General features: G+C 34.5%; 1 protein-coding gene across 23 annotated transcripts in view; it reads left to right on the plus strand.

Annotated features, from left to right (window-relative positions):
* LOC105491963 (KIAA0825 ortholog) overlaps window positions 1–12,949 on the plus strand; it is a 473,971-nt gene that overhangs the window by 95,255 nt on the left and 365,767 nt on the right. For 21 of the 23 annotated variants that reach the window (XR_011624178.1, XM_071097824.1, XM_071097811.1 and 18 more), the window contains one exon: window positions 12–681. Coding sequence is in view for 22 of the 23 variants with exons in the window: in XM_071097824.1 (XP_070953925.1) it covers window positions 12–681 (670 nt within the window). In the remaining variant the exon portion in view is untranslated. Of the gene's footprint in view, window positions 1–11; window positions 5,734–12,949 lie in introns of those variants that run through there. The other 2 variants (XM_071097825.1, XM_071097823.1) reach the window with 2 other exon arrangements.

Genomic DNA, 12,949 nt, shown 5'->3' on the forward strand with positions numbered 1-12,949 from the left:
TATTTCATTAGCAAGATTTGTTGAAGAATGAACAAAATCAAGAAGAAATGATATTGGATTTACTTTGGGACCTCTCCTGCCACAGCAGTGTTTCATTCCCGTCGACTCTAAGTGGAACATCTTTCCATTTCCTCTCTAGGACATCTCTTCATTCTGTTGAAGATAATTCCTCTATGGATGTCAAGTCTATATGGGATGATATAAGACTGCATCTTCGACGCTTCTTAGTGAGCAGATTACAAAGCCATAATGAAATAAACAATTCACAGCAAAAAATTTTATTGAAAAAGCAGTGCTTACAACAACTCTTGTTTCTTTATCCAGAATCAGAAGTTATAATCAAATACCAAAACATACAGAGTAAACTGTTGGCTAATCTTCTGCAGAACTGCTTTCCTTCTTACAGCAGAGATTCAAATTTAGATGTAATAGTTCATGGATATCAAAGTACAATGCTTAAGTTATACTTAATAATAAAAGAGGATTTTAACACACTATGTGAAATTTTAGCTCCATCCTCAACGGTGAAATTCATTAAAGAAACTTACCTGGATACTGTTACAGAAGAAATGGCAAAATTTCTTGAAAATTTTTGTGAGCTGCAGTTCAGAGAAAATGCTGTTCGTGTGGTTAAAACAAGCAAGAGCTCCAGCAAGCATAGAGGAGCAGTGCATGCTTTGGGTTAGTGACATTTAAAATTTTTGTTTGGTTTGACTTAAGTCTTTTAATATGTTTAATTTTCTAAGATTTTTTTCTATTTGGTTAAATCTCACTGCAAACTTGAAAATTAGTAAATGAATGTAATGAAATTTTGCAGTAGACATTTCTCTTATGCATTTTTTTCTATAATTATGGAAGTATTTTCTTTCTTGTTAAATTGTTAAAGATATTGGAAATATAAGCCAAAAATATTTCAAATAAGAGTTTAATTTCTCTTGATTGCATATGACAAACAGTATTTGTGAAACTGTGTGTGTTTACACACATATATATAAGTGAGTATATATGCTTATACACATATAAGCTCCTTTATCTGCTTATTAAATATACACATATATAATAAGCGTATATACTCAGTTATGTATATGTACATTTAGTTATATACATAACTCAGAAAAGTATGATTTTTAATCCATTGTATCTTCCAAAGCCAAAGCATTATTAGGTAAAAATAATTATTGAAAATTTGTTGAAATTTGCAGTAACTAAAATTGGAAATTTAAAAGTTGTAATATTTTAGTCAGTCAATTCTAATAATGAGCAACTATGAAATACTATAATTATAAAATTCTGTATTGTAATTGATTAGGAAGGTATAACAGTTTAACTATAGCTATTTTTAAACGTTTCTCTACTATTTTTTCTATAAGGATGTATACAAATAAAAGATGGTTTGGAAATTTCCATTTTATTCATAAGGTAAAGGAAAAAAAGGAAAGAAGTTATTGTGATATAATAAACTTTTCTTGTTGTGGTTGTAATTTCCTACCAGTGGAGAAAAATCAGGGTAAAAATAGGATTATTTCTAAAATTATCATTAGTTATGCTTTTATATAAAATCTGTGGTATATTTCTGAATAAGTTCATAAACTATATGGCTTAAGTATTTGAAAATTATTATTTAGTGAATTATTATGGATCTTTTAATTTATGATCATCTTTTAAAAATTCCTATAGCTCCCTATACTTGCTCATATCTTCGTTAATAAAATTTCAGATGACCAAATTAATGTGGTATATGAAATTTCAAATTGTTTAATATTTTGTCTTAAAATTTTAATTTTCCTCCAGAAGCTATATCACATTGCAGAAGAGAGATGCATCTGCCAAATTCGATTATGGCAAAATACAAAGTCAGTTAATTTAGGAACATTATGATTTTGCTCAAAGCAAATAGGCTTTTATTTTAATTGTTAACACATAAATTTTTAAATGCATCTCATTAGTGTGCTTGTTTTCTAAAATTTTTATATTCTCTGAAATAAAATCCAGCTTACTTGTAAAGTCTTTTCAATACGAAAGTTTTGTATGTGCTAAATATAGTTTATAACAGAAGAAAAGATCCATATGGTTGAAAATGTGTGTAAGTTGCTATGGAGTCTTTAGGGCTGATATTGAAGTGTTTTCTCATTCATGAGAGAAAACTATGTGTGTCCTCTTTAACACCAGAATTTGAAGCATTTTCCATAAGGGTAGGTGCATAGAATCTTTCCCAAGCTCCTTTATCTGAACTTTGGTATAAAACAATAGTTAAGTGAGCACTTTCCATGTGCCAAGCGCTGTGCTAATGACAACCCATTCCTATTATCCCAATTTCATGATCACAGAAAGAAACTTAGAAAGATTAACTTGCCCTGATCATGTTGTATGAAATCAGGATTGATACTTAGAATTCATATGCAGATCTTTCTATTTCTGGGACCCATGTTCTCAAGCACCATACTATTGGGCCTTGTCTTACAAGTATAGAATTAAATGATCTGTCACCTGTAAAAGAAATTTCAAACACTGTTCAAGCGGGCTGTCTGCAAATAAATTCAGTTCAGCTTTATTGACCACCTACCATAAGAAAGGCGTTTAGCAGCTACCACGTTCTGTGGTAGACACAGTAAGGGGAGGAAAACTCAATGAGTCGCTACTGCTGCTGCCATATGAGAACTGCTAAACTAACTCAACAGATCAGCTATGTTGTTCACTAATATTTGACCAATGATCATGTTTTGTTTATTAAGGAAATACATCTTTGAGATGAGCAACAATGGCTTGAATAGGTTGTATTATATTATCTCTAATCTATGTCTGTATCTTTATGCTCATGAAATCTTTCTATTTTACCTGAAATTATAGAAAGGACAATCCTTAAGTAACAGCAACATGTATTGACTCAGACATTGATGTGCATTATCTCATTTAAACCTTCTAACCTACCAAACAAGGTAGATACCATTATTCATTATCTCCACTTTACAGTGAGGAAACTAAGACATAGAGATGTTAAGTAATTGCTCTAGGTCATAGAGTGAAGCCAGGATTCAAACTCATTATCTGTCTGACTCAGAGCCCTTCCTGTATTGCTATAATCTACTGACCGAAAAACAGGATAGAAATAGCACATTTTATTTAAAAACATTTCTCTGAATCCTCTGTATACTTCTTCAACTTTAGTGTAGTCATTGTTTTCTTCTTCTCCAAACTATTTAAATAATTTAAAATAAATTTTAATTTATTTAAATTTAAATAATCCTAATCTAAATGTATATGATTGAAATGATTATAATTTCTATTTAGTGATTTTAAGCAGGCTTTGTATGTATGCTATAGTCTTAATGAGCTAATGTCTTACCTTTCCATGCTTATACCTTAATGAGCTAAGGCAGTTTGGACCTATTCAATCTTTAGTTGCTTCTGATTTTGTACTTAGGTCGAGGATTGGTTGTTCTTTCCAGAATGGCCTATACATTTTCCATCCACCCATCTGTCATCTATCTATCTGTCTATCCATCTATCTGTCTATCTATCTGTCTGTCTAATTTGATTACTTATTATTATGTATAAGACTTTACAAGCCTTTACGTATTTGGATTCACTTAATCTTCTGAATAGCCTTTTATATTATTTATACTTCATATATGAGAATGCTGAGATTCAGAGAGGTAAATGTTTTCCAAGTCCACACAGATAATAAGCCAAAGAAAAGAGATTTCTCTGTTTGCAATTATTTGGTGTATCAGCTTGATGTCAAAAGCTGTGCAAAACAGTATGATAGTTAGCATTAAAAATAATTCGCCACTTTCACTTTTTTTATTTTTTTGAGTTGCAGTTTTGCTCTTGTTGCCCAGGCTAGAGTGCAATGGCACGATCTCGGCTCTCTGCAACCTCCACCTCCTGGGTTCAAGCTATTCTTCTGCCTCAGGCCTCCCAAGTAGCTGGGATTACAAGCATGCACCACCATGCCCGGCTAATTTTGTATTTTTAGTAGAGATGGGGTTTCGCCACGTTGGTCAGGCTGGTCTCCAACTCCTGACCTCAGGTGATCCACCCGCCTCGGCCTCCCAAAGTGCTGGGGTTACAGGTGTGAGCCACCGTGCCTGGCCACATTTTCTTTTTTAATCGTTACATTATTTCTGTCTTCTACACTGATTCAGTGTTTTGCTTTTCTTTTTTATTGATAATGATTCAGAACCCACTTATGATTTGCTAGTGTTATTAACTCAGACACTCACTGGGGGTAGTTTTTATGATGTTCTTCTATGCTATGCTATGCTGGGCTATGCTATGCTGTGCTATCTGTGCCATGCTGTGCTATGTTATTCTACCAATTGGCCGTTCGGGTGATTGTATTCCCCTGGGCACCCCAGAGTGCATTCTGTCTGCCACTAATTCCGGTTTTCCAGTACATATATTTAAAATATGGTGACAATCTCTCTAGTCATTTTTCTGTGATAAGGTACCGGACAGAAAATTTTATTTCATATAAGCTTGTCATTAGACTTAATCCACAACTTGGTATTGTATGGTAACTTTTTTTCTCCTTTATATTCAGTTTTGAATGTTTTGTTTCTTAGAGAGCATGTGCTGCTTTAATATTACAATACATTTAGAAGTATAACGCTTGTATGTTTTGTTATTTGAAAAAAAGATGAAATAATGTTAACATAAATATTACAGGATCTTTTTGATTTGACGATCTTTTATAGAAGAGAACAATATTATTCTTACAGATACTCTTACAAAGTTTCCAGAGTGATTTAAGAAGCAAGACTTTCTCAATAGCCGATTTTGTTCATCTGTATTCTTATATAGTTTCTCTAATTTATTTTTATTTATTATTATTATTATTTTTTTGAACAAAGTCTCCCTCTGTTGCCCAGGCTGGAGTGCAATGGCACAATTTCTGCCCACTGCAACCTCTGCCTCCTGGGTTCAAGCGATTCTCTTGCCTCAGCCTCCCAGGTAGCTGGGATTACAGACGCCTGCCACCATGCCCAGCTAATTTTTGTATTTTTAGTAAAGACAGGATTTCACCATTCTGGCCAAGCTGGTCTCAAATGCCTGACCTCAGGCGATCCACCCACGTTGGCCTCCCAAAGTGCTGGGATTACAGGTGTGAGCCACCACACCCGGCTAGTTTCTCTAATGTTAGGAAAATTATTATTTCATAAAGGTTTATGCTACAATATTTTTTTCATTTAGCTTATAAGGCTTTAAAGTCAGAACAGCTTTCAAAAAGCTAGAAATTCGCAATTAGCATTTTGATTATAACCTAATTTGGAATTATCTGGAAAGTTAGATCCATATATACAATTGTACACATATCATCTACGTTTTAGGAGAACCAGTGCCATTCTTATATTGTAACATTTTACTGTATTTATATTTGGACTAGTTACGTGATCAAATTAATTTTACTGTTAAAATTATATTTCCTTTGGATTTAAGTAAATGCTACATTTCTCAATGTTCAAAAAAGAAAGGATTATTTATATATAGTAAATTTCAGTTAAATAAATCCTCTGTATTTTAATATGAAAAGATAGAATTAGGAGATTTAAATTCTAGGATAAACTCCATGACCCTCATATATCCTATCTTTAATTTTTCTTGAGGTTATTGTTAGGTTGAAAAAGGAAGACTTAAGAGAATATGATAAACACCTTTGAATATTTGAAAGATTCCTAAAATCTGCACTGGATGAAAGGTTGACCTGAATCACCTCTAAGGCACCTTTTTTTTTTTTCATAGTCCCTTGTTCTTTTAGTTAAGGAAGATTGGAGATGAGGGAAATGAATCCCTCAAGGAATGAAAAGATCCTTCAAGATAACGAAGTCCCTCAAACCAAAGAGACGATAGACTTGGGAGACACAAGATCACTATTGGAAAGCAGGCCAATCAAAATCCACTCTATTCTCTCTTCTACTCAAGTAGCTCTGACCATTTGAATGATGATATCATGAAAGATGAAAAAGTATACTGAAGCCATCTCTGAAAAGTTGGGTATTGTCCCTATTTTATAGATACAGAATCTGTGGTTTGGACAAGTTAAGTAGAATTAAAGTCTGGTGAAGGCTTACTTTTTGGTTTATAAAGGCAGTCTTCTTCTCTCTGTGTCCTCATGTGGTAGAAGGGGCAAGGGAGTTCTCTGTGGTCTCTTTTATAAGGACACTAATCCCATTCATGAGGGCTCTACTCTCATCACCTATCCCTCTCAAAGCCCTATCTCCAAATGCCACCACCCTGGGGCTTAGGATTTTAACATAAGAATTTTGGAGGGACACAAACATTCAGTCCACAACAGGGGAAATCTGTGTCTTTTACACTTAGGACTGTTAAAATTCTTGGTCTGAAATTACATTTTCTGAATATAGACTGATTTCTCTGCACAGACATTTATACAGGAGAAACTGCTAGCAACTTTCAGAGTTAAACCAATCATTCCTCTGCATGCCACACTTGAAAATGAGAAAATAATCCTTAGCTTTAAAATGTTTAAAATTTATTATGGATTTCTAGTCAGAAATTATTTTGCCTCTGTCATTTTTAAAATTGCATTTCTATTCCTCTGTTTATACACATATTTTTAATTTGCTTCTAGTCTTACCAAAACACTCATAAGAACATGATGGTTGGGCTATCTAAATGGAGATCTAAAATTGCACATGTAAGGAAATGAAAAGTTACTTAAAATGATGTAGAATAAGTAAGTATGTTGTTGTCTCAATCAAAAACAAAACGTATCAATGTTTGCTTTCACAACTCCTTTTCAACACTGAATAAAGACAGGAAACCCTTGTCTATTATTTAGAAAAGTATAGTTTACCCTATTTCCTATTTCTAGTTTAGTCTCTTCTATAACAGAACAATAAGTACCCAAGTTAGCAGGTAAGTGCAAGTCAGAAATGAGAATCTAATGTGGCCTTTGAAATTACGATGCCAGTGAAATAAAAAAGACTAAGTAATATGAAGTTTTGATGTTTAGAATTCTATAACATGGTCTTTCTGAGCTCATCTAGAATAAATGGCTTTATACTGTTTGTCCTTCAAGGTAGAAATTAAGTTAAAATTTTAGTGTTAGCATTTTCACTAGCAAAAGGCACAACATAGTGTAATTATTGGAGTGGACAATAATCTATTCTGAAAAGAAGAGAAATTGCCTCCAAATTTTATGATGATCATTGTCAGAGAAAGCTATATTGTTAAATTGTTTTATAGTGCCCTCATACACCTTTTTTTCCAAACTGTACTGAAATCAATTATAATCATCTTTGTTAACATTCTTTTTGTAGTGCAATAAAACAGTAATCCTTCAGCTATCTGAAGAGGGTGTACTTTTAATGGGCATTTTTCTTATAATTTTTCTTAGTCATGATCACAAAAGCCATAAAGTTCCCAGTTATGGTATATGGTTCTAGTTAGTGGAGGCTGGACCCTGGAGAGAAATAGGAAAATGCAGCAATCACAGCCTCTTTAAGATTTAATAGCTAAACTTGAATGTGGAATCAGTATGTAAAAATGAGACAGATCTTTGCTGGAACTTATGGACAAGCTACTACTGCACAGATTTGGTTGAAGCTTTACCTCCAGTTAGTTTCTCTAAAGAGACTTGTGTTGTCTTTATTGAGTTTAAGCAGTTAGTCTTAATATCTTTATTTGATTAAACATATGCAAATTTTGGAAGCTTTCTATGTTTATGGGCAAGTGATCCTCTCAGGCTTTGCCTTGTTTCTGTGACTCAGAAACAAGAAAATATAAAGTCTAAGTCCGTTCTATTTTTATGAAACCTATTTGTAGGGATTTGAGTTACAGAAAAGTACATACTTTCTTTACATTTATGACTATAACTAACAACAGGGCTACTAAATAGGAAATTTAGTGAAAATCACTCAGCCATGAACCAATGTGAGTTTGCTTTTAATATTTTATTAAATTTTATTCATGTGCCAAAGTTGTTAGGACACAAAAAGGGAACCAGAAATCAGACAGTTGTTTAAAAACATGAAACACCCTGATAAGGTTTGCATCCTTGTGGTTTTCTCTGCTGCCCTGTTAGTTCTTTAAGGTTCTGTCATTTTCAATCAACAGAGAGTACATGTGATCAGTATATCTGATAAACTTGTCAATGCCTCTTTAAAGCAGGATTCCCCGACCTATTCAAGTCAGACCCCCCTGCTTCATTTCAAGTATCATCTTGATAAGACAGAGCTATGTCACAGGCAGCTGTGTATAGCCAGCTCAGTCTACAACTAATTTGTGCAGGAAAAAATTAAATCAGGAGGTAAATTATTTCATGATTGCTCATTCCCAACAGAGTTGGGCATCATTCTGAAGAAAATATCAAATAATTGGTTTCAGGCCGTGTCAGACACATGCAATTCCCTTCTCTAATGGCTGTGTGTGGTAGCACCAGGCCTCAGGGGTCAGCAAGGAACTGGAAATAGCTTAGTGCCAGGCTCGGCAATAGAGAGACGGAGCACATAGGAAATGAAGTGGCAATAAGTGCAATCCATAGGGGAAATGTGCTTCACTTGGAGTTTAATATATCGGTTCAGAATCTGGCAGGAAGCCATGCAACAATTGTTTACCTTTTTGTCAGCATCTGCATCTGTTCTGTTTTGTAAACAGCACTTAACTCTCAGTCGGTAAATGCTGGAATCAATAACAACTGTTAAGGGATTTCCTTACTCCCCCCTTTTTTTTCATATTCTAAAACAAATGCACACTACAAACAATGTTTGCCTTAGATTAACAAGGAACAGACATTAACAGGGTCAAAGGGATTTGGTTGGGAACATTTTATAGCTTCTTGGGTGTACAGTAATTATATCTGTGTGATTTGAATGTATTTTGTAACCTATCCAAATTAAACTGTTAAAAAAAATTCTAGCAAGCAGTAATGAAGATGATTTTTTATAATTATCTTAAGTACTGTGTATAGAAAACTGCTGGCACCGTTTGTAATAATTTAGTTCTGTGCAATATTGTGTATTACAGCTGCTATGCAGAAATATTAAGTTGCCTTTTGCAGTTTTAGGAAATTAGTGATTATATCCAGCAGTACTAATTATTTTAAACATACAGTTAGTAAAAAAAAAAAAAAAAAAATTGCATACCACAGTGAGACATAAAAAAGGATTGATCTGTGACTAGTGCCTATAAAACTAAGTATATCATTAGTAAATGAAAAAGAAAAAAGAACACTACTTTTAAGTTCACTGTCTTCAGGACAGACTGACTAGATGAATGCTGTCATAAATACAGCATTATTACAATAGTTATTGGCATCACTTAAAACTGAATATCACTAAGATCAGAGGAGCATGTTATTGCTAGTGCGATTTATGCATGCATCTCTTCATGCTCTACTTTGGAAATTTACTTCAAAATTTCCACATATACAATTGCTAAGTTGCCTTGTTTTTACTTTATTAAACTACTTCATATCTGATTTAACCTAACTGTAATTCTGTGTTCAGAACTTTGTTTTCTTCTGCTTTTCCTTGTATAGTAAGCCTTAAATCTTAGGCTTTTCCATTTTTTTTTCCTCAGAAGTATGATTTCTTTGAATTCCCATTTCTCAGAAGTATGATTTTCATTGGATTCCCATTAACCACAAATAAAATTTGAGAATTGACTAGGTCACTGAGGCAAGATTTGCATTCTTTTGTCTGTCTTTATTTTATATGTCAGTGTTTGGTGTGAATTTTTCAATTTTCTTAACTATCATTTTGCTAATTCACCTCTTTAAATTATCTTGGCCAAGTCATTTTTGATAGTCTGTCAGGTTTTTTTTGGTTTTTTGTTTGTTTGTTTGTTTGTTTGTTTTGATACAGAGTCTCACTCTGTCACCAGGCTGGAATACAGTGGTGCAATCTCAACTTACTGCAACCTCCACCTCCCGGCTTCAAGGGATTCGTTCCCCTGGCCTCAGCCTCCCGAGTAGCTGGGACTACAGGTGCGCACCACTGAGCCTGGCTAAGTTTTTGTATTTTAGTAGAGATGGGGTTTCACCATGTTGACCAAGATGGTCTCGGTCTCCTGAGCCCGTGATCTGCTTGCCTTGGCCTTCCAAAGTGCTGGGATGACAGGTGTGAGCCACCACGCTCAGCCATTCTGTCAGTTTTTAATAAAATATATTTAATTAGAAATAAGAATTTGAGAATTTGGATAATATCTTTATTACTCTTTTTGAGACTAGAAGATACTTTGACTTCATTTTCTTGACTATTCATAATACTCTTTTTTTGGTATTTTTTTGTGTATGATGGTATTAGTATATCATAATATACATACAATTATGAGTTCTATGCACATGTAAATTCATTGTTATCACCTCAAGTGTCTAGATTTTGGTGCTTTCATCATCATCATAAGAATTACAATCCATATTTCATAAATTTGTACTGAAACTGGTTTATTCCAATGAAGTGTGTGTTTTCAGGCTTAGAAACTAGACCAGAACTTCATTTTTATAAGTATATTCTATCCAAAGATAGGGAACCTACTTTATTAATCCATTCCATTATGACATTTACATGATTCAGTAAAAATGAAATAACATTTAAAACAATTATATGCCCTGATTTGTAAATATATATTTTTTAAAAGTATATTTAATAGTTTTGTCTCCAAATCCGAACCTGCCATTGAAAATCATGGACAAAATTTAGAAGCCAACTTTCACCCTTTTGTAATCACTTCCTTTATTGAGGGAAAAATGATCACACATTACTAGACTATCTGTCTACAAATTTAAATAATATAAAAGTGAAAAACTTCCGTATTCACTTCCATAATTTGTGCTTTGCCTCTTCAATAGGAATTAATATCTCACTTTTGTTATCTCATGTTAAATATTCTAAATCACATCCTAATCATTTAGTATACAAGTTTAAAACTTTTCAGTGATGGAAATTTTCTTACCACAGGTCAGAGGGTTCAGTTTTTTAGTTCTTAAAATAATCAAAGTAGCTAGCCTGCATTTATGTTATCATTAAAGTTAACTATCTCCAACAGGTCTTGAAAAATTGTAGTGGTTAACACAGTATATCCTGATAGACTAGGTAAGGCATTCATGGGGGATGGGTAGTACCTATTGATCATTGGCTAATTTTAAAAAATTGATTGTTAAAGGTAGCCCTTTGGCCCTTTGTTGTATTAGGTGAAGGCAATAATCATTATTCCCTAAGCAAAGGGAAAATTAAGTACTAATTAGCAAGTATGAAGTGTGCAATAGTAGTTAGAATATAAGGAGTATTTTCCCACTGGTAGCAAATGCTACCTGGGGACAACAGTCAATAGATTGATTGCTGATAGCTAAATGTATTTTTCAAACCCAAGGAAGTAATATTAACTCAGGACTTTCAGTTTATGAGACTGACATGCTGCCAGCTGTGCTAAGAGGACAGAACCTCCAAAAAGTAGTATTAAATGTCATGAGGTAGAATGACTCAACATTATAGCAAAGTGTCTGTTTTGAAATCTTGTAATAAAATTAGAATTTTCTGGTAAATTATTTTAGGATTTATCTCATGCAATTATTATTTACATGTAGTATCTTTACCATTAATTTGACCTTTTTCTTTAATAACTTGAAATCTCTATTCAGTTAGTTTTATTTCCTTGTTTTTTATTTAAGACAAATCTTTGAAAAAAAGACAGATGTAGCCATCTTCATACTAATTGTAAAAGAATCTGAATGTAATTAGCTTTCATAGTCATCAAATGAGTGTTGCTTAGTTATCTATGTTTTCACCATTTGAATCATCTAATCTTTATTGGTGATGTAGAGGGGCTGACATATTTTATGCTCTTAGTTATGCCATAACTGATTTAATCTTGAAAATTGGCCTTTCAGATATTTTAGGTTGATATCCCCATGAAATAAAGGGATGAAGACTTATGAGATTAACTTTTTTTTCTTAACGCCAGGCTGGAGTGCAGTGGTGTCATCTCGGCTCACTGCAACCTCTGCCTTCTGGGTTCAAACAATTCCCATGCCTTAGCCTCCCCAGTAGCTAGGACTACAGGCACACACCACCAAGCCTGGCTAATTTTCTTGTATTTGTAGTAGAGATAGGGTTTCACTGTGTTGGCCAGGCTGGTCTGAACTCCTGACCTCAAGTGATCCACCCACCTCAGCCTCCCAAAGTGCTGGGATTACAGGTGTGAGCCACCGTGCCCGGCCTGAGATTAACTTTTTTTTTTTTTTTTTTTTTTTTGAGACGGAGTCTCGCTTTGTGGTCCAGGCTGGAGTGCAGTGGCCGAATCTCAGCTCACTGCAAGCTCTGCCTCCCGGGTTTACGCCATTCTCCTGCCTCAGCCTCCCGAGTAGCTGGGACTACAGGCACCCGCCACCTCGCCCGGCTAGTTTTTTGTATTTTTTAGTAGAGACGGGGTTTCACCGTGTTAGCCAGGATGGTCTCGATCTCCTGACCTCGTGATCCGCCCGTCTCGGCCTCCCAAAGTGCTGGGATTACAGGCTTGAGCCACCGCGCCCGGCCGAGATTAACTTTTTAAAATATCACATGGGTGAACTGGGCACGGTGGCTCACGTCTGTAATCCCAGTACTTTGGGAGGCCAAGGAGGGTCACAAGGTCAGGAGTTCGAGACCATCCTGGCCAACATGGCGAAACCCCATCGTTACTAAAAATACAAAAATTAGCCAGGCATGGTGGCATGCACCTGTAATCCCAGCTACTTGGGAATCTGAGGCAGGAGAATTGCTTGAACCTGGGAAGCAGACGTTGCAGTGAGCCGAGATTACGCCACTGCACTCTAGCCTGGGTGACAGAACAAGACTCCATCTCCGAAAAAACAAAAAACAAAAAAAATCACATGGGCATAATTCTAAATGTTAACTTAGATTTATAATAAATATAGGAGAATTCTAATCAGGCAGCCTGTGTTAATAAAGATTTGTAATTTCTCTGGGAAAGAACAGATATGTACTTT

This window comes from Macaca nemestrina, chromosome 6 (assembly GCF_043159975.1).
Source record: "Macaca nemestrina isolate mMacNem1 chromosome 6, mMacNem.hap1, whole genome shotgun sequence".
Taxonomy (NCBI): Eukaryota; Metazoa; Chordata; class Mammalia; order Primates; family Cercopithecidae; genus Macaca; species Macaca nemestrina.